General features: G+C 56.1%; 8 protein-coding genes across 8 annotated transcripts; 3 read left to right on the top strand and 5 right to left on the bottom strand.

Moving 5' to 3' along the window:
* Nucleotides 1–184: 184 nt before the first annotated feature.
* LY79DRAFT_535662 (Hus1-like protein) lies at nt 185–1,991 on the top strand. Its single transcript, XM_060556533.1, has 3 exons — nt 185–549; nt 640–745; nt 800–1,991. Exons 1-3 carry the CDS (start codon nt 507–509, stop codon nt 1,713–1,715), a joined length of 1,065 nt encoding a protein of 354 aa, XP_060420224.1. The 5' UTR covers nt 185–506; the 3' UTR covers nt 1,716–1,991.
* Nucleotides 1,992–2,301: 310 nt separating this feature from the next.
* Nucleotides 2,302–3,308, bottom strand: LY79DRAFT_535661 (kinase phosphorylation protein-domain-containing protein). The gene has a single exon (XM_060556532.1). The coding sequence runs from the start codon at nt 3,147–3,149 to the stop codon at nt 2,394–2,396; it is 756 nt and encodes a 251-aa protein (XP_060420223.1). The 5' UTR covers nt 3,150–3,308; the 3' UTR covers nt 2,302–2,393.
* Nucleotides 3,309–3,438: 130 nt separating this feature from the next.
* Nucleotides 3,439–4,804, top strand: LY79DRAFT_146069 (MED6 mediator sub complex component). Its single transcript, XM_060551005.1, has 2 exons — nt 3,439–4,015; nt 4,092–4,804. Exons 1-2 carry the CDS (start codon nt 3,587–3,589, stop codon nt 4,617–4,619), a joined length of 957 nt encoding a protein of 318 aa, XP_060420222.1. The 5' UTR covers nt 3,439–3,586; the 3' UTR covers nt 4,620–4,804.
* Nucleotides 4,805–5,169: 365 nt separating this feature from the next.
* On the bottom strand, nt 5,170–6,928 carry LY79DRAFT_535658 (short chain dehydrogenase). Its single transcript, XM_060556531.1, has 6 exons — nt 6,575–6,928; nt 6,238–6,471; nt 5,934–6,152; nt 5,819–5,877; nt 5,713–5,762; nt 5,170–5,660 (listed from the first exon to the last, which is right to left on the bottom strand). Exons 1-6 carry the CDS (start codon nt 6,708–6,710, stop codon nt 5,486–5,488), a joined length of 873 nt encoding a protein of 290 aa, XP_060420221.1. The 5' UTR covers nt 6,711–6,928; the 3' UTR covers nt 5,170–5,485.
* Nucleotides 6,929–7,459: 531 nt separating this feature from the next.
* On the bottom strand, nt 7,460–11,651 carry LY79DRAFT_535657 (helicase associated domain-containing protein). The gene has a single exon (XM_060556530.1). It carries the CDS (start codon nt 11,306–11,308, stop codon nt 7,691–7,693), a length of 3,618 nt encoding a protein of 1,205 aa, XP_060420220.1. The 5' UTR covers nt 11,309–11,651; the 3' UTR covers nt 7,460–7,690.
* A 156-nt stretch (nt 11,652–11,807) lies between these two features.
* LY79DRAFT_535654 (uncharacterized protein) lies at nt 11,808–12,925 on the top strand. Its single transcript, XM_060556529.1, has 2 exons — nt 11,808–12,077; nt 12,149–12,925. The coding sequence occupies exons 1-2, from the start codon at nt 11,925–11,927 to the stop codon at nt 12,437–12,439; spliced, it is 444 nt and encodes a 147-aa protein (XP_060420219.1). The 5' UTR covers nt 11,808–11,924; the 3' UTR covers nt 12,440–12,925.
* Nucleotides 12,926–14,266: 1,341 nt separating this feature from the next.
* On the bottom strand, nt 14,267–15,472 carry LY79DRAFT_586271 (CoA-transferase family III; the record flags this gene model as incomplete). The annotated part of the gene is made up of 1 exon (XM_060560613.1): nt 14,267–15,472. One exon carries the CDS (start codon nt 15,470–15,472, stop codon nt 14,267–14,269), a length of 1,206 nt encoding a protein of 401 aa, XP_060420218.1.
* A 2,605-nt stretch (nt 15,473–18,077) lies between these two features.
* On the bottom strand, nt 18,078–19,413 carry LY79DRAFT_145881 (short chain dehydrogenase). Its single transcript, XM_060551004.1, has 2 exons — nt 18,761–19,413; nt 18,078–18,690 (listed from the first exon to the last, which is right to left on the bottom strand). Exons 1-2 carry the CDS (start codon nt 19,265–19,267, stop codon nt 18,229–18,231), a joined length of 969 nt encoding a protein of 322 aa, XP_060420217.1. The 5' UTR covers nt 19,268–19,413; the 3' UTR covers nt 18,078–18,228.
* Nucleotides 19,414–20,148: the final 735 nt, after the last annotated feature.

Raw genomic sequence — 20,148 nt, 5'->3', positions numbered from 1 at the left:
CCACACCCGCCGACGACCCCCTTGTCAGCGTTTTCTGTACTATCGCAACCGGACTCCGAAGCATGCCAAAGGCTAGGAAGGGGCGGTGTGAAGCCGCTCGGTATCAAAAGATCGTGAGCGGCCAGGCCTTTTTCCAACGCGTCTGAGGTGATTGCGGGGTATGTGCGAACTGTGAATGGGGTGAGGTTTCTCAACTGAGCACGCTAAACAGGGGGATACCCCGCGCTAAAGAGCTGCCGTCTACGTGCATCGTAGCGTGGCAAACAGGCATCCCATCTGTCCACCCACCTGTTCAGGTCGCCCTTGCCAGCGGCACCACGCAGTTGCTTACCATGTTTGCGCACGCAGTAGCTACACATACCACGGAGACCTTTTTGGTGCAAGATCGTGCGCCCGCTTCACTTCCCACTTTACGCGTCTACACCGAAAGAGGCAATCAGCTACCCATCCATCCATAGCTACCACCAAATTCATCACCCCGAGTTCCTCGTGATTAAAGCCTCAAAATGCGATTCAAGACCGAGCTCAAAAACATTCGTACATTCTCCAGTGCGTATCTATCTTATCCATTCATCCCCTGCTTTTCCACACTTCGTAGTCGCCTCTCACCACTAACTGTTGTCATTATTCTGCCTGCAGAGCTTACCGCCGCTCTTAACTCACTTGAAAAGATCGCTTGGGTTCGCCTCGATGATGAAACAGCGCGCTTCACCGTCATCCCAGATACGGGGTCTCAGGTCTGGTCGTGAGATGACCCCTTCTACATTTGACACAGAGCAGGGCGGCTGAATAATACTAGTTCACTGCCGATGGACTTCATCTTCGACAGTTATCACATCCAGTCTGCGGAGGAGCACAATACCATCAACCTAGAGCTACCCCTGCAACCGCTTCAGCGCGCCCTCCGCTCCGCACTCAACAGCACCTCGGCCTCGCTGCGTCTTACCAAGAAAGATGGGATCCCCGTGCTCTCTATGACCATCACAACGACGACCAACGCCTCCGCGGGCTCCGGGCTGCCGGGCCGCGGCAACGCCGCTTACGCTGGCCTCGAGAACGATCCCTTCGACGACGATGACCAGGGCTTCATCGCGGAGCACCTGGAGACTTCCCTGCGCCGTGAGCGCGAGAAGATTATCACCCAGGATATTCCTGTGCGTGTACTGCACCCGGAGACTGTGGAGACCATCATGCAGCCCACGGTGCGCGAGACGGACGTGCACATCACGATGCCGCCCCTGCTCCAGCTAAAGGCTATTTCCGACCGCTTCACCAAGCTCGCGCTGTCGTCCGGCATGAACTCCCGCGTGAGTCCCAAGCTGGAGCTCAGCGCCAACATGTTTGGAAACCTGAAGCTCCGTATCGCTACGGAGGCCGTCGACGTCTCGAGCACATGGTCAGGGCTGGTGAACCCTGAGCTGGACCCGACGCAGCTGGAGATGCCGGTCGAGGAGCATCCGAGTGTGAAGTTCAAGGAGGCAGGACCGGACAAGTGGGCAACGGTAAGGGTCGACGGTAAAGACTGGAGCCGGGTGCTGAGCGTGGGGAGATTAGAAGGAAGGGTTGTCGCGGCTTTTGCGGACGATCACGCCTTGATTCTATATGTTTATGTGCCCCAGTACGATGCCGCGTCGACGGATGATGCCGTTCTTACCGTAGGACTGCAACCAACACCGATGCTGGAGAATATGCTAACCGTCAACAGTACTATGTGACATCCTTTAGTGCGTGAGCTGTATTCAAGAGTTCGGACCGTACTTAGTGGGCATCGGAGTTTGGGCTCGGCGTTCAGAAAACACGAGGGCTGCATAAGGAGAAAGACCATTGTTTGCTTGAGACCTACATGCTAGGATAGACTTGCTATTACGGTGGGAAATCAAACTGCGGCAAGCAGGCAAGGAGTAGTAGTACATGGTGTGGTAGTCGCAATTCATCCCGAGTATCATGCGAAGCTACAATGACGTCAGATGTTCAAATTCGCCCGGCACCAGTAGCTCTATATCCAACCTCCCCTCAGCTCCTTCCAACCAAGCCCGATGAAGGGCCTATTGGCCCAGAGGTATAACGCCCTGGATCGTTAGTGTGAACTTGGTGATGAAATCCAAAGAAGTTTGCTGATGGAGGGTTTCGTAGGGTGCGGGTTCGAACCCGCACCTGAGCTTTTGTTTTCTGTTTTTCGTTTTTTTCACTGGTCCTCAGCTTCTTGCTTTCCCATTCCTGTATGACGGACGCCCTTACTTTCTGAAACGAGACCATTACATAACACCTTGTACTTATTCACTTTCTTGGCACAGTCCCAGTGTTGTGATTCTGTAGGTCTTTTGGATATTAATCAGACGGCGCACCAGACAGGCCGTGGGTATCATTCTATCATTCGTACAACTCTATAGCACTCATCGGGGGCGCTCGTCGGGGCTACGCCGACGATCCTTGGGCCGTGACCCATGTCCCTGGCGACTCCTACTCCGCCGACGATGCTCTCTCGGCTCACGCTCGCGACTGCGGGTCCTCGCCCGGCGGTGATGCCGCCTCTCCCGCCCCTCCTCGCGACCCCCGCGTGCGCGGTCGTGCTCCCGTACATCGCCCCTCCTCCGCCTCTCCTCCCCGCCGTGCTCCCTCTCGCGGCTCCGTCTTCTGTCCCCATCCCGCCTCCTCTCCCGTCTCGGACTGCGGCTGCGGCTTCTGTGTCTCCTTCTCCTCTCCTCGTCGCGATCCCTACGCTCCCTCTTTTCCGAAACAACTAGCCCACCCCTTTCCTCCTCCACGGGCCTTGCGTCCCCTTCAGTTGCGGGCCCGATGCCCCTGGCGCCGCTGACCTCCACGGCGTTTGCGCCCGAGGTATCCCGCTGCGGTACCGGCAGCCCCAGAGCGCGAGCGATCGCGTCCTCCTCGGCCTCCTTGATCTTGCGCAGCTCCTCCTTACGCTCGCGCTCCTGCCGCTCCTGGTCCGTCTCGCCCTCCCGCGCGCCGGCGCCGTCATCCCCCTTGGCGTACCAGTTGAGGTCGCGGCCCTTTTGCCAGCGGCCGACGGGGGCCTTGAGACTGTGACCGAGGTAATTCTCACGGTGCGACGAGTTGGCGACCTCGTCCCAGCTGAAGTTGACGCCGCCGCGGGAGCCGGATTTGCGGACGCTCGAAAGGAGGTCCATTGTGGGGATTGTGGAGATTGTAGGCTATTGTTCTTTCTTTCCTCTTTTGTTCCCACTTGTTCGCTGGGTGGTTTTTCGTGTTTCGATAGTCAGTTTTGTTTCTTCTGGCTTGGGTATAGCGATGTTTGTTTCCGGGTTCGTTGTGATTGAACTTGCTAATGTCTGTCGCTCGTAGCGCAAGATGGGAGGTTGGTTCGCCAGTCCATAAAATCACGTGACTCAATTAGGTATCCACAGAATACCCCTGTCAGCCACCCGAGACTCCCTGTAGTTTAAACAAGCTCCGGCCCCACGATACAGCAGAGCTCCTCGGTTCACTTGCGGCTCAGTAAAGCTCCGCAAACCGCCTTAGCAACATCAACCACACCCGGACGAAACGTTTGCAACCCTCAATAGCCCCTTCACTGAACCATTACGCAACCGCCTCAACCCCCAAAATGGCTAATCCGAACGAGCCACCCCTGGACGAGATCCAATGGCGCGCGCCCGAGATCGCGGCCTCGATGCAGGGCATCCACTCCAACAGCGTGCTCTTCTACTTTGCCGAGTCACCATTCTTCGACCGCCAGTCCAACAACGCCGTCATCACAAACCAAGCTATGTTCAACCCGGCACTGCTCAAGAACCTGGCGACGCGTGAGGCCTTCGAGGGCGAGCTTGACAAGATGAGCGGCCTCGAGTTCCGCGTGCTGCACGCGCCGGCCGACATGGTTACGGGCACGGGCGTGTGGACGATCGTCAAGCAGACGAGGCAGAAGAACCTCGAACGGAACAGGATGGAGACGAGGCCTCTGGCGTATTATTTTGTGGTTGGGGAAAACATCTACCAGGCGCCGACGTTGGGTGACATTCTTAGCTCGAGAATTGTAGGTTCACGATAACCCCTCCCCGTGAAGGAGGGAATACCCTCGGAAACTGGACACCGGCTAATGGGAAAACCAGGAGTCCATTGCCGAGGCGATGCGGAAGGTCCTACCCGCAACAGAAAGTGTGCGCAAGTGGACACCCTCCCTGGGCCACGTTTACACCCAGCCTACTCCCCCCTCCGCCCTCTCTCGCGCGACCGCTTCCAAGGATGGCGGCGACACCCCCATGCCCGATGGCACCGCTGCGAACGCCAACGCCACGGCCGCCGCGAAGTCTGCCATTGCAGCTAAGAAAGACTCGACCAAGAACGCTCTCGACCGGCTCGCGGAGGAGTCGTTCCTGATCCACATGCGCCACGGCGGCGACTACTTTGACGAGAATCCTATCACGGGCCGGCCCGGCGACTTCCACTTCGCGAGCACGGGGCGCAAGGACAAGATCGCGCCGCCGCCGCCGAAACCGGTACTCAACACGAAGCTGGCGGAGGAGACGAAGAAGGACGGGAAGGAGAGCAAGAGTCCCAAGACGCCTACCGTGCCGAAGCTCAAGAGGAAGAAGAGCAAGGTCGCAACGCCGGGGACCACCCCGGGGCCGTCTTCGTGAGGGAGGGGTCGGATGTATGTGAATAAGAGCCGGCTTAGACCTGGCCTCATGGCGTTTGATTTCAAAATGATACCCCCTTTTTTTCTTTTACTTAGGAGACCCGTGCGATATGCATTCCTGCCGCTGGTCCTTCACGCTTGATGAATGTGTACGCACTTCTACTGGTTGGTTGTGAATCTTTCGACACTGCCCCATCTGTTCGTCGTCATTCGTTGTCCTCGTTGCCCTTTCACGCCGCCCATCTGCCACTCTCCCTCGGCCTCGTCTACCAGGTGTGCAACCTCGTCTCCATCTCCTGTAACGTTCAAGGGGGTGGACATTCTTCAGTACAGCCTTGGAGCAATGCGTACGGACCATGAAGACTTTTTTGAAGACTTTTGTGAGCTGCTTATGTAGCATTTATAATGCGAATAACTTACACCGCCAGTTGAACTCAGCGTGGATGGGATCATTGGGGCTATACAACATGCCGTTAGTTTCCTGATTCGGCCACTGTATTGTGTATGGCGATGGACTTGAAGGTTTGTCTCGTAGATGATGAATGGCACATCGAATATCTGGACACAGAGACGCTCGCGTCTCACCTATCCAACCGTGATACCAAGCGAAGTCGTGCTGTCCAAGTTTCAAGAAACACATATTCGCTTAGAAATCCACGCTTCATGCTCCATTTCATAATGGTCCTCTTCATAAGAATATTAGCTTCCAGATAGATTACTTCGGAAACAGCGAACGCAGCTTCTGCTGAGAACCCCCGCACTCCCCATGCTTTTGTAACGCAAATGACTTTCTACCATACAAACCTGTTTAGGTCTCCATTCCCTCTTGGACTTGCTTCCCTCATAACACACACGAGCCCAGTGGACCTAGTTGATCACGTACCCTCCGTCGACGCACAGCGAGGCACCCTGGATGAAGGTCGCCTTGGAGCTGCATAGGAACAAGACGGCGTCGGCAACTTCTTGCGGCGTCCCCTTCCTCTTCATCGGCGCCACGGCGATGATGGGATCGTCCGGAGTGACCCCGCTGGTCATCGGAGTGCTGAGCTGCTGGTCAGCTTTGGGATCTCCTGGCAGCTGATGCAGAGACTCACTCAATGATCCCCGGGCAGACGCAGTTGACACGGATGTTGTACTTTGCATACTGCTCGTTGTCAGAGCCACGCTCGCCAGTCTATTTACGAACACGGGCTCACTAACATCAACAGCATCGCTTCTCGTCATGCTCAGCACAGCTGCTTTAGAAGCACTGTAGGCCGCTAAAAGGGGCTTCAGTCTGGAACATTCTTGAAGACAGGGTTTGCCGCCCACTTACGGGTTTCCGACCGGCTGACCAAGCTTAGGTTGCTCGCAACGTTGACAATGACGCCTCTGTTCCCTGGCCTGCCGTCGTGCGTCGTCATCGGCTCCTGCTTGATCATGTGCGTCAGCTCGGCGCGGGAGCACAGCCAGGTCCCGCGGTAGTTGATCGTCGTGATCTCGTCGAACTCTGCTGCCGTCAAGAGGTGCGACGGCGCCAGTGGGCCGAACATTCCTATTGTGAGCTGTGAGCCCCCTTTTTTACTAACACCTAACCCGCATCCTTGAGTCCCCATGGTGATTGACAAAGGGCCACTCACCAGCACAGTTGACAGCGTAGTCGATGCGCCCCCATTCCTCCACCACGTTTTCCATGCACGCACATACTTCCTCCTCGTTGCGGTTGTCGACCTCCATGACATAGGTGCGCGTCTCGCCGTTGGCCTCCCGGCACATGCGGGCGGTCTCGAGGGCACCATCCTCGTCCCTATCAAGGAGGGCGATGCGCTTGCACCCCTCGCGGGCGAATGAGATGGCGACCTGACGGCCGATACCTGTGGATTTCCGTCATTCCCGTTCACATTTTCCATACATATCCCAAGACCAAGGTCGGCCATTGGACATCTGGGGATGATGGGCATGAGGGAGGCTTCTCACCGGAAGCGCCGCCTGTGACGACAGCAACGCCAGAGAAGAGAGACATTCTCATTTCGATGGCACGCAACGTGCTTAGACAGTCTTCAATGAGAGCTTCGTTGATTACCGAAAAGGACCTTGGCTGTTGTAGTGTCATCGGATATCCCAGCCAGCGCCGCAGGTGGGACCTGACTCGCAGGACCTCTGCAGGAATGCCGATCTTATGTGTTGTTGCAGTGGCCGGTATGGTAAGCAAGCGCCGTTAGTTACCCCGGGCTCTGCGGCTCAGCAGAAGACGGGGGAAAGTTTGGGGTGTGTGAAGCTTGGCGATAACTCGCCCCAAACTTTTTCAACACTTATCCTTTGCGTCCTCTTACCCCCCCCCCCCCCCCGGGTCAGACCCTTCAACAGGTAAGAACAGCGGAAAGAGGGGAGGTAGGCCGGATTAGTAAAACACCGTTGCGAAAGGTGAGGCCAAGAGCACGCGGAAGTTTCACTCTGGGCTCGTGGCGGCGGAGGTGCATCATCTCGTCCGAAGTTGTTTGTCCCACTTAGTGCCGCGCATTGATAGCCAACAAAGAACAGCCCGGCTCTCGGGCTTTTCCTCAGCGACCAAATTGGGGAAGCAGGTAGGGAAATGGAAAAGAGATCAGGCGCATGGTCCGTCCTATGTACACTGAGGAAGAGGCTCTCGCAATATTTCAACCATTGGGCCGAACTGCCCGCCTGCCACGTGTGTAGTCTGCGTTAGTCTGGACTTATGTTTTTCTTCTTATGTTTTACTTCTTCTTCTTCTTCTTCTTCGGAGGGGTTCGTGCGGTTGGTTCGGGTTGCTGCAGACGTGGCATCGGCAAGATGCGATTCGCTGAGAGGAGACGATACGATACGTCTGTGCGGTGCTGGCCCCCTTGACTGAGGAGGTGTCGCGTCTGTATCGACGCGTGTAGTGCTTGGCTAGTCAGTATTATCGTGATATGGGCTTTACCCTATCCCTTTCTATGACCGTTGAAAAGATCACCACGCTCTGGTGAGGAGAGGGGGCATGTTGGACAGCGCAAGTTGTGGGACAGAACGCCTTGCCTCTATTCTTTCTCTAGACTCGGATATGCCTACGATGGACTTTTTATTTCCAATACCTTATTCGACCACCCATCCCTTCCCTGCAACCTTGCGCTGCGTGACCTTCTTCATCGGCAACGGCCACCCCTGGCCACCGACACCCTCGGCCCTCAGGTATGGCACAACCCAGACCTCGCGCGTGTTCGCCGTAGACGAGATCTCCTTCACCGGCTTGCCGTAGCTCACCAGCGGCGTCCCCTTGGCGAGGCTGGCCAGCTGCCCGCCCGTAACGTCCGTCAGCGACTGCATCCTCGTCTTGGGCGCCTTGTTCGGGTCCGAGCCCTGCGTCGCCCGTTGCAGGTGCGAGTACACCACGTACTCGGGGCACTCTTGCGGGCTGAGGTGGGAGAGCGGCGAGCTCGGGTGGATGTATACGAACTTGTCCGTATCGTGGCCCACGCCGAGCGGCACGAGCGGCACGTACGGCACGTCGATGGCACGGCGGGGCTTGCGCGCTAGCTCGGGCGGAACGGGGGACTTATCAGCGCGGAGGGCAACGTGGTCGATGAAGCCCGCGGCCACCATCTGCTTGAGGTAGGCGACCTGCTTGTCCGAAGGCGCATCCAGCCGGTCCTGGTACTTGAGGTTTTTGAACGCCGGGATGTTGGTCCGGAGGAGCTCCGTGATCTGCTGGCGCAGCTGCGTGATCTCCTTCATGACCTTGAACCGCACAAAGTGGTCCTCGCACCACTTCTCCGTCGGGTCGTGCGCGAACTCGCCGACGACCTGGAGCAGCTTTATGGCGTCCGACCGGTCGTCCAGGTAGCAGAAGTTCCTGTGCGCGGCATTGAACAAGCGTCGGATGTTGGCCTGGCGGTCCTCGGCGATGACGTCGGCGTTGCTGCGGAACTCAGACTCGTCGCGCGCCGCGAGCGAGGGGATCGCCTGGTGCTCCGGCACGAAGATCTCGGCCGCCGACAGCGCCGCGACCATCATGATGGTGTACGGCAGACAATCGTGCTGGTGACCGACGAGCAGGATGCGGGCGAAGCGGGGCGAGAGCGGGAAGATGGACATGGTCGCTCCGATCTTTGTGATTTGGCCCTCCGGCGTGACGGCGGAGAGGTAGCTAAGGAGCTTCTCCGCCTGGTGCAGGCCCATGCGGTTCGGCGGCGTCGGGAAGGGGAAGTTGACGACGTTGGAGAGGTTCATGGCCTTGAGCTGGAGGACGACCCCGTCGACGGGCATCCGCAGGATCTCGGGGTCGGTGAATTCGGGCAGGTCTCTCTCGTAGACGGCGGAGGAGTAGAGCCTGTAGCAGTGGCCCGGGCCCGTACGACCGGCACGACCGGCTCGCTGGCTGGCACTGGCCTTGCTGATCCAGCCGATCTCGTACGTCTGCACCCCACTGAGGCGGTCGTACTGGCGCTCCTTGGAGCGGCCGCAGTCGAAGACGTACCGGATGCCCGGGATGGTCAAACTGGTTTCTGCGACGTTGGTTGCCAGGATGACTTGGCGATGGTTTTCGGGAGGGTCTTCAAAGACCCTCATCTGTTCCCTGGTGGGCAGTAGAGAGTATAGGGGCAAGACCTGCATCTTTAGGGGTCCCGTCTCGCCCTCCTCTCCCTCAATCTCGAACTCCTTGTCGTCCTCATGCTCATTGTCGTTATCGTCATCGAGCCCGTCATCGAAATCGGCAGCGTCCGCATCATCCACCTCGCCAAAGTCGATATCTTCGACTTCGACAGGCGCATCAGTGGCCGAAATCTCAACCTTGGGGGCGCTTGCTCCTGTGAAGCCACCAAATGCTTCGGTTAGTCGCTTGCTCAAGTGCCTGATCTCGTTTTGACCCGTGAGAAAGACCAGAAAGCCACCTGGCGGCAGCTTCTTGTGACCACGCATGATCTTTTTGAAGGCCTCGTCGACGTAGTCGGCCTGCGTGTGCCGAGCAAAATGAATCGTGACGGGATGCTGTCGTCCTTCTACTTCAACCACAGGTGGCGGCGTGGGGAATAGTGTGGTATTGTTGGTCATGTCCTCGACTCGCAGCGTTGCCGACATGATGATGATCTTGAGCGGCTTGATCGAGGAGTCGATCTTGTCGTCGCCCTTACGGATGTTGTTGACACGACTCAGCATGCCGACCAAAATATCGGTGTTGACGCTTCTCTCATGAGCTTCGTCGATGACGATCGCGGAGTATTTCTTGAGCGAGAAATCCTGCGCCATTTCTCGCAGCAACACACCATCCGTCATGAACTTGACAGCCGTCTTGGCTGACGTTGTGCCTTCGAATCGGATCTGGTATCCAACTCTGTCCGAGTGATCACCCAACTCCTGTGCAACACGCTTGGACATGCTCACGGCGGCAACTCGACGAGGCTGCGTGACACCAATCATTCCCGGGGTAGCAGAACCAGGAGAGCCGTAGCCAGCTTCGTACAAGAACTGTGGCACTTGGGTCGTCTTACCGGAACCGGTGGCACCGCAGACAACCACAATATCGTTGTTGTGGATCATTTCCATGATCCTTTGTTCCTCCGCAACGACCGGCAGCTTCATGCGCGCTTCTTGGATCTCCGGCGGCCTGGTCACCTGGACGGCGTATGCTTTGCGAGCCAGATTTGTTGTCGGCTGGAGTTCCTGCGGCAGGGGTTCTCGCTCGAGAGGTCGCGGCTGAAAGTTCTCCGGCCTGGGAATCTCGAGAGCTGTGGAGGACGGTGTTACCGGTTGGTAGCCCAAAGCCTGATTCCTCTGAGCATGTGCCCAAGCCTTGAATGCAGACTTTCTGTTGCTTCCCGAGTCGCCCTCGCCCTCCTCTTCATCGTCGTCTTCGTCGTCGTCTTCGGATTCCTCTGATCCTTCACTTGACTCTTCCGACTCCTCTTCAGAGGCTTCCTCGTCATCGCCGGATTCCCGGTCCTCGCCTTGGTCGTCGCTGAGACCACCCCACTCATCCTCTGCATCCTTCGCCTTTTCGGTTTCAGCGATAGAGAACTTGGAAACTACACCGCCCCTCTTTTGGCGTTTCCGGAGCACTGGCCGTCCCGACTCATCAACATCAAGCGGGCGTTTCAAGCCCGAACCGACAGAAGCGGGGGGTTGTGGTTCCGACTTCGTGATAGGTGTTGGTGCCGATGCTGATGTGGATGTGGATGAAGGCACCGCCGGTGCTGCCGCTTGTACCGGCCCAGGGGCTTGGGCCTTGGGCGGTGGCTTGATAGCCTTGGGTGCCTCAGCTTCACTCTCGTCGGAATCCTGCTCTGGCGCATCCTCTCTCTTCTCATAGAGGAGCTCCTCCGCGTCCGGGTCGACTTCCAAACCGGCATTCTTCTCCCTGAGCGTGCGAATCAGAGCTTGTAGTTTCGTCTCCTTCCCTTGGCCGAGAGTCTTGATACTTGTGAATAAACTGGTGTCGACTTTCTGCTGTGCGAGTTTGGCGAGGATTTCTCGGTTCTCGTCTTTGCGAAGCTTATTTGTGATGTACTTTTCCAGGCGCTTGGCCTTCTTGCCGCTGACCTTGACTCCATCTCCCTGCAGCTCAGCCTTGAGTTGAGCTCTCTTCTCCTGCATACGCTTCTGGTCCTCGGGGAGAATTTCGTCCGCGTTGGTGTCCAGAGAGCTGACGCCGTTCTCCTTGGCCCTCTCCCGGGCGAGCACCTTGTGCTTCCTCTGTCTTGGAACAAACTTTGGCATCTTGGTGACGTGAGAAATTCGTTTCCTCCGAGTTGAAGTTTCTTGCTGGATGGGTAATTATTCTGGTGATTGTTTGGTACCAGCTGTGGTTGTGGTGATGCAGTCTCAATCAGGAAAATCCTGGTGAATTAGACAGTTGTTGATCCAAGTGAGCGTTGACCGGAATTCGGAGGTCGATGGATCAATCAAAGTTGAAGAAAATTTTGCAAAATCACCAATTCAATGTTTCCAAAGATTTTCCATTTTAGGGGGGGTATCAATATTGGGAGAAATGCACGAAACGAGTCTCACAGCCTCTCACCTGGAACTGAAAAGACGCTGAGATGCGCAGGCGAACTTCTGGATTTTTTTTGGGGTGGAAAAGGTTCTGCCGACCCCGACCGCCAGCTTTTTGGTCTGTTTCTGGCCTAGTGCGGGGTGATCCTCTCCCCTGTCATCGGCCGCTTTTGTGGAGCCGTACTCACTCGGACCCCGCTGCACTTAGCACACTCGCTGCGAAGCCCACTTAACAACACCCCGTCAGTTCGAACCACACGTCACGTAGGTGCTTAACCTCAAAACCAACACTAACTTACTCTGGGACTCGAGGTGATACCGACGCCATCTCTATTGAAAAATGGAGCCCCAAGGAATAAGAGAAGAAGCCTTCCCCGCGCGGAGTAGACAAGAGACGGGCACAGTGAACGGCGTCCCTACCGAAGTCACTTCCGTGTCCTTCTCTGACAAGTTCATGGTGACAATCTCCCAAGACGGCAAGCTCTCACAATGGGTGAATTCATGTTTCCTGCTTAACCTTCTTCATGAGGTTCTCAATTGCTCAGAGATGCTAACTACTGCTAGATCCAAGTGCCTCTGCAAGCATCGTCAGGCGGCATGGTCGACCTGAGCCTGCCGTCAAGTAGCAGGGGACTGCTTCCTTCCGTCCACCTCACACCCAAGACTCTTCTCGGCGGAGGTGGCGATGAGAGGGAGACTCTCGGGCAGCTCTACGCAGCACAGATTGCCAGTCTCATCTCTATCAGAGACCCAGAAGATCGTAGGACACTGGTTCTCGGGTTGGGACTCAACAAGGTCGATACCGAGAGGGAGGCCTTCTTTGACACGATTGAGCTGATACAAAAGGTGCTATAAAATTCGAATCTGCATAGACGAAGATGCATGTCTAAAAGAGAGTTTATTCAAACTATTCAATGCAGGCAGAGATGGGTTTAAGGCTGGACTATGCCGGGTCGAGGACTGCCGCGTATGTTCAAGACGGTCGTCTGAGAAACCGGATGTTCCGTTCGCCTTCTTGAGGCAGCCTTGAGTTGGAAGACGCCAGCACACACCATCTGCCTCGAGTGAATTATTGAGTCACGCAAGGGCACTTGCAAGTCGTCCGCTTTCTCAAAAACCACACTTGAGCTCTTGGGTATTGAAACGTAAATAGCCGAGCCTAGCAAAACAAACCTCATGCATGGCCTTCATTGATATGGTCCATCTTCGCCATGCTGCATAGCCTGAAACAAAGTGAAATGCAACTCAATCTTGCGCTCTGCCTCTTTTCACATGGCAAGGAGGTTAAGGAACATCTCTCAAAATAGATTACGCAACAACAATTATGTGCTGTCATTTCTGCCGCCTCTGAAAACCGCCGGGGTCAGCTTTCTTTTTTCCACGCGCCTCCGACAGCTACGGCCATGGCGGTGAGCCGGAAAAGCAGGAACGGCGCCACCACTGTAAACCACTACCGTAGACACTCGCGAGATTGGGACAAAGCTAGGAAGCCCGCTAGCCAGATATAGCAAGCAAATATCCTATAGCAGCTAGTAGATATCGGCGACACTAGTCCTAACATAGAAGGCGGTCACCCTTTCCACCCTCTGTTTCCCACTAGCCAGCCCGCCGTTAGTAGTAATACAACCGTTACGTAAGAAAACAGATATATACAGATCCCTGTTTTTGCCAGCACACTATACTCCTTACAGCGGCCCGCGATACTCCTTGCCGTTAGCGGGCTCCTTAGCTTTGTCCCAATCACGCGAGTGTCTACGGTACCTACCCAACCCCCTTCCCCACGTTCGGGTAACACCCGTACCTGATAGGCGAGGGCAGAGAGGTTCTCACCGTCCTCCGGGAAGACGAGCCGCGAGGAGCCGACGGGCTGGGACGGATCGGGAGTGCTGATAGGACACACAGGCCCTGAGCGACACTCTGTCGGGCGGGACGGGGATGTAGCGGGCGGTTTCCGGCATGCGAGTGGTTAGTCGGTCAAACCAGGCCGACAGCATTTCGCCATCGCCAACAAAAAGGAAAGAAGAGGCAACAATGGCGGTCAGACGACTGGAGAGCGCGGCAGCGGACGCAGGAGGGAGTGTACGAAGGTGGGCAGGGTGACGGTGCCCGCAAGATAAGTACATGGGTTTCCTGCGGTAGACTAGCTTGGATAGCCAAGATCTAGAATGATAAGACGCTGGGCTTTCTCTTCCTGGAGCATTCCGAGTGATGCCCCGGTAAGCAATCATACACGCACCGCGTAGCGCGGGACAACGTTGGTAGACCTGCAGAAGGGAGTAAAGGAAAGAGGGCTAACATTGTACGTGTCTAGGCGCCCCTCAGGACTTTTGTGCATCTAGCTACGCACCATAAACGGCCTTGGATCCCTTGACAAATATGTCGAGGAAAGATCCTCCCTCCCCTCGGCCGCCACCAAACCCACCGCCGAGTCCAAGTTAACGGCGGAGCCTGAGGTCTTCGGTCTACGGAGTGTGAGCGCCAATCCCTATCCCTTTAGGATCAGTATCTTAACACCCCCGAAGGCGGTTTCTGCTCATTCATGCAAGCGAAGAACAGCTGCGGTAGGAGGATGAGACAGTTCTTCGTGCCAGAAAAAGGGCAATTGTCACACAGGAGATGGCCACAGCAAAGAGCCGCGCCGTGCGCCAAATTAATATACCAATATCATCGCCGACTTAAGGGTCACAACTTTGCTTTGTCGTTGAGCACCCACGCCCCGTCCCGGACCTCAAACTCTCTGCCCCTCTTCCACCCGAGCCACGCTTCGAGCGCCTCCTCGCCGCCCTCGCCCGGCGTAAGCGCAACACCAGCGTGCCCTCCCCCTTCGACGCCGGGCCCCTGGCCGCGTCTCGCGTCTCCTACCTTGCCCTCGCCCAACGCCAGACACGGCGTCTCGACCAACGTGACGGCCGGCCTCTGGTCGCCTTCCCTTCCCTTCCCCGTCTCGAGCTCGTGATACTCCAACACGGGTGTACAGCATGCGTCTGTTCCGTCGAACACCGCCTCCCACTCGCTCCGCGTCCGGCCTTTGAAGGTGTTTGTGAAAATCTCCCTCAGCTCACCCCATCTCTCCCTGTCGAACCTATTCTCTTCCCAACCTTTACCGGCCAGCCCTAGCCCCTTCATCAACGCCCGAAAGAACTGCGGCTCCAACGCCCCGACCGCGACGTACTTCCCGTCCCTCGTCTCGTACGTGTCGTAGTAGGGACACCCGCCGTCCAGCATGTTCTTCCCCCTCCCGTTGTCCCCCAACGTGTTCTTGAGCGCGAACCGCGGGAACGTCGCGAGGTACGATGACCCGTCGACCATGTTCGCCTCGACCACCTGCCCCGCCCCGCCGTTCCCTGCCCTCGCCAGGAGCGCCATCAGGACCCCCTGGAACAGCACGGCCCCGCCGCCCGCGAAGTCCGCGAGGATGTTCCACGGCGGGTGTGGCTTCTCGCCCTCGCGGCCGAGCAGGCTGAGCACCCCCGAGACGGCCAGGTAGTTAATGTCGTGGCCTGCCATGTCCCTGTACCTCCCGTCCCTCCGGAACCCCGTCATTCGGCCGTACACCAGGCCGCGGTTCGCTCGCCTCAGGACCTCCGGGCCCAGGCCCAGCTTCTCGAGCACGCCCGGGCGGAACGGGTCGATGAGCACGTCGGCCTCGGCGGCCAGCCGCTTCACGAAAGCGATGCCCGCGGGCGACTTGAGGTCCACGGTGACGGAGGCCTTGCGGCGGGCCAGCATGTCGGCAGTGGGCAAGGGGGTGCGGCTGCCCCCGAGGGCGCGGTCGACGCGGATGACGGAGGCGCCGGCGTCGGCGAGGAGCATTCCGGCAAAGGGCCCCGGCGCGAGGCCAGCGAATTCGATGACTTTGATGCCCATGAGGGGCGGGGGACCGACCATCTTCGCGTGCTCACAGCGTGATGCTAGGCAACAGGGGGAAAAGATGGGTAATGACGGGATCGATAGAGTACAACCTGAGATGTATTAAGGTGAAAATATCTACATGGCAAGTGGAATACAACAAAACGAAGGACGCCAAAGCCAGGAGTGTGTACTATGTATTTTCAATTAATAGATGAGATGAAAGTAACCGGCAAAAGCCATAGTTGGGGACGCTCCAAAAAGCCGAGGCAGCGTGCGCCTGCGCGAGCGTTGGAGGTGTGCTGCGCCGGGGCCAATCGAACACCAAAAAAGACATGCACCTCGCATCGCGGGGGAACGGAGACGGGGGATCCTGACCTACGTCAGTCCACCTGCATCAGAGGAGTGTGGGGTCACCGACGGTGAGCTGGTTGCTCCATTCGGACTGCTCGTGGGCCTCGACCCGAATAAGGCGACGCCAGGTGGGAGCAGACAAGCGAAAGGGAGGACCAGATGACCGCCATTGTGGTGATGCGTCTAGAGTTCGCCTGTTTCTCACACTTTAGGACTGTTTTGCGACTCCTTCCTACGGTCGCCGAATAACGAAAATGGCAGCATTCAAATCGTCAGCTTCTGCTCTATGAAGAGAGAGAAAAAACGCAAAAAAATTGGTAGCTTCTCTTTGATTGAGCGTGTCATCCTTAGTGCAGGGGCCATGCTACTGCGAGGAAGTTAGCAACCGTGATTCGAACTCACGACCTTTGGAGTATAACTTACATCTTCTCTGTATCGTTTCAAATTGACCAAATGCCCGAAGGCGAAATTGGAGGCTGTTTGATCCGTTATATACCTCGAAGCTCCACCCACCCTTGTGAACTAAACAAACAAGGAAGGTGGGTACCCGTGGTACGTAGCGCCTGCCAAAGCTCCAACAGCAGTTACAATTATTCTTGCGTTGGTAGTCGCAGACCTGATGTTTACATCGTAAGCTCTTCCATTCCAACACAGAACAAGACGATAGTAGCTCAGTATCATTCTCTTCGATCAGCGGGGAATTTGGCTGTTTTGCTTTGATGGCTAAGATAGCAGCGGCGGCTGCAAGCCAGTTACGGTGCTGCACCAGACCATTCATTATGTGCTCCGTGCTTGGGTGCCCAGCCAATGTTAAGGGACAGGCTGCACATCCTCCATTACGACCTGACGACAAGTGCCGTTGGCAACGCCCGTCTCAAAGGGTACTGAGGTTGTCTCGAAGTGTTAATACTATACCTATATGAGATGGATCGTCTGCTGCATCGATTCCAAAGACTATTCAATACATCAACTATGGGCATGGCGCGTTGAGGCAACCAGCTACTTTTAAAGGCAAGACCGAGGACTCCTGGTCGAGATTTTCTCCAGTTCGGGACCCATGGCCATCGGCAACACATCAAGAGAGTCTACCACAGGAAGAGTCGACTTTCGCCGGGCGACCACAATATAGACATCTTCGACTTCTATGTAGGGGTACCGTAAGTGGTTGCCCCAATTAACCCAGTCGAACTTTCTACGATATCTAGCATATTTGCCTTTTTATATACCATATACCACCCTAGAACTAGTGTTAGTTTGACAGTACAAACAAGCAAAAGGGAGAACTAAGTCACAAAGATGTAGTAATTGATGGATATAGTCGCTCTAAACCCCTGTAAGTGGTCTAGTGCAGTTCACCAATACGGGGCACCTCTGACCTGTGCCAGATCTCTCAATATCTTAATACGGTATAGAATACCCGATAACGCAGAGCAACTGCCGAACCTGACTTCACTTCAACCATGGCGCGAATGACCTTCGCGCACCGGGACGTCGGTGGCAACCTTGGAGAGTCGCTGCTGGGCTGCGGCTTGATGTACCGGCGATGACGGCTGTTGAATAAGGTCGCGCGGGTTCGCGAGTGAGCCACACTGAACGGCGATGATAGCATTGTCGAACCTACCACCAAGGTCGCGATGGCTTCGTTGCAAGCCACACGATGACTCCGAACTCTGCCACCAAGGTCGTCGGAAACCTTGAGCCTTGAGTCACAAAAAGATGTAGTAATTGATGGACACAGTTAGAGATTTACACCCTAGTCCCTTATCAATGTTATTTGTTTTTCATTATCCATCTACTTCCAGCGGTTTTACACCATGATGCCGCGGACGCGAGGGAAAGAAAACCACAACTATTGAAATCCCCTGATTCTGTGGCCTTGGTATATACATACTAGACTGAACGAAATTGGCAAAAAAAGAATGAGAAAAAATTTGGTAGCGTCTCTTTGATTGAGCGTGTCATCCTTAGTGCAGGGGCCATGCTACTGTGAAGATGTCAGTACTCTGGGTCGAACTCGTAGCCTCTGGAAAGGGGTATAGAACATACATCTTCTCTGTATCGTTTCAAATTGACCAAATGCCCGAAGGCGGAAATTAGAATACATTTTGTTGGCTATGTACCTAGAACAAAGTCGGTGGCTAAATGGTTGCCTGGCGAGGCAACAGACGGGCAGGGGAAAGGAAGAAGATCACCACCTCAGGCAGGATAAGCTTACATGGGCACGGGCGGGCATGCCTGCCTGGCGGACCAGACTGTGTACAAAGTAGCCACATAGGTAGGTACCTTGGGAAGTTCCAATAAGCATGGGATTCTCTCATTCTTGGCTTGAGTTCCTATTCGTTCGGGCCTTTCCTTCGCTGCTGATAAGACGTACTGTAATCGTGGAAACCACGCACTCATCGCAAACACACTCCCCATTAACACAAACCAGCGCAGTTGGCTCATAACTTCTTCGAAACCCCGGGGTCAATACCATCAAGTATGTCCACGGTCTCCTCCCACAGTCGGTTCTGCATCTCCTCCCCTTCCTTCCCCTGCATGATCTTGGCGAACTCGACGACGGCACAGTCGCTCATGTACCGCCCGTGGGCCTCATCGCCCGCGAACGCGGCCGCCATCATGCACCGGGAGCCAACCTCGGACGACCGGGCCACTAGCTTCAAGACAACTTTGATGATGATCGTCAAGGGAAACGGCATGTGGCGGAACAGCTCCGTCGAGCAGAGGCCCGGGTTCAGCGTCGTCACCTGCACCCTCCCCTTGTCCGACGCGTCCAGCGCGATGGCCATCTGCCGCCCCAGGATCACCTGCATCAGCTTCGTCGTGTTGTACCGATCCAACAGGCTCTTGTTGGCGTTGAGCGCCTTGTAGATGTTCTCGGCGTTGCGTTCTCGGAACTTGGCCTGCGGTTTCACCGGATGAGACATTAACGCCAATTTCACTCACCTGACCGTAGTTAGGGGGGCTACTCACCAACTGACTCGCCTCCGACGCGGTGATTACAATCTTGGGCGTCACGTTGTGCGTCTTCCCCGTCCGCCGCATCACCGGCAGCAGCTTGAAGCCCAACAGGAACGTGCTCAGCACGTTCACCGTGAGCGAGCTCTCCCACCCCTCGGCGTCGATCCTCTCGTTGGTCGCGATGCTCGCGTTGAGCAGCAAATAATCCAGCCGCGGCAGCTGGTCCGCGCGCGCTGCGAATTCCTTGACGCTGTCGAACGACAACTGGTCTAGCGGCCACACCTCGAGGACGCCGTGCCGGCCCGTCGTCAGCTCAATGTTCGTCTTGGCCGCCTCGCCCTTTTCGGTGCTGCGGACGGCGAGGATCACCTTGGCGGCGTTGAGGCGCACAAAGTGTCGCGCCGCCTCGAGGCCCAGGCCGACGTTAGAGCCCGTCACGATCACGGTACGGCCTGCGCAGTCCTCGGTCGGGTAGGGCAGCTTTTTGAACTGTGAGTGAAGGAAGTCCACGGGATTCATGTTTGAGGCTTTCCTCGGCGAGTCTCCAGGTTTAGATTTGGATCTCCGGTGTCGTCTTAGCTGCGTTTTGCTGCAATGGATGATTGCCAGTGGTGGTTGATGGTATGTCTTTGATTCGGGAGCTGCCACATACACGTGCGGATGAAACGAAACGGGGGGTTGAAGACAATCGATGATGCAAGGGAGGTCTGGCGAGTTTATCAATCGGCAAACAGACTCGTCCCCCTTCCCCCAGACGTCCCTCCAAGGGGTTTCTTTTTACTCGGGGAGAGCCCCAAGCTTTCCGGCTCGTTTAATGTGGCGGGGATGTATGGAGCTCGGAAGCTACCATGATGCTTTCGCTATCCAGGAACTGTTTCACCATCACCCGGCTTCCAGCAAACAGGGCACTGACCACCAATATGGGACGCAGGACGCTGCGTACTCCAGAGTCTTGTAACACGGACTGGAGACCCAACGGCCATGACTGTAGCATTCTGTATGATTTGCTGCAGCCGTTGTCGACAATGGTCCAAGCCCCTGTTTTCGTAGACGTGTCCGTATTCTCTCTTCTTCTCGTGAGACGGGGACATCCCGCATAAACGGTTCCCATTGATACGTCACAGGTCAATCGATGCATGGGAGGTCGTGGTGTCGGGGCTGGTAGAAGCTTAAATCAGCGATGCATGATTTGTTCATCACACACACACGCAAACCTTTGTTTGCTATTGGACGCTGAACCTCCTTCTCCAACGGCTAGATGCGCCAATCACTTGGTCATGGATAAATGTGCGCCTAAAGGCCATCCGAGCACAACTCCCAACGCTTGATAAATCGCTGAATGTCGCAGCCATGATTGGTTACTTTGGACTTCAATCATATATGTTTAAGTGAGGTGAACC

The sequence above is a fragment of the Colletotrichum navitas genome, assembly GCF_030913465.1.
Source record: "Colletotrichum navitas strain CBS 125086 chromosome Unknown LY79scaffold_2, whole genome shotgun sequence".
Lineage (NCBI taxonomy): Eukaryota > Fungi > Ascomycota > Sordariomycetes > Glomerellales > Glomerellaceae > Colletotrichum > Colletotrichum navitas.
The sequence above is the reverse complement of the archived record's forward strand: the minus strand, read 5'-3'. Positions and strand labels throughout refer to the sequence as shown.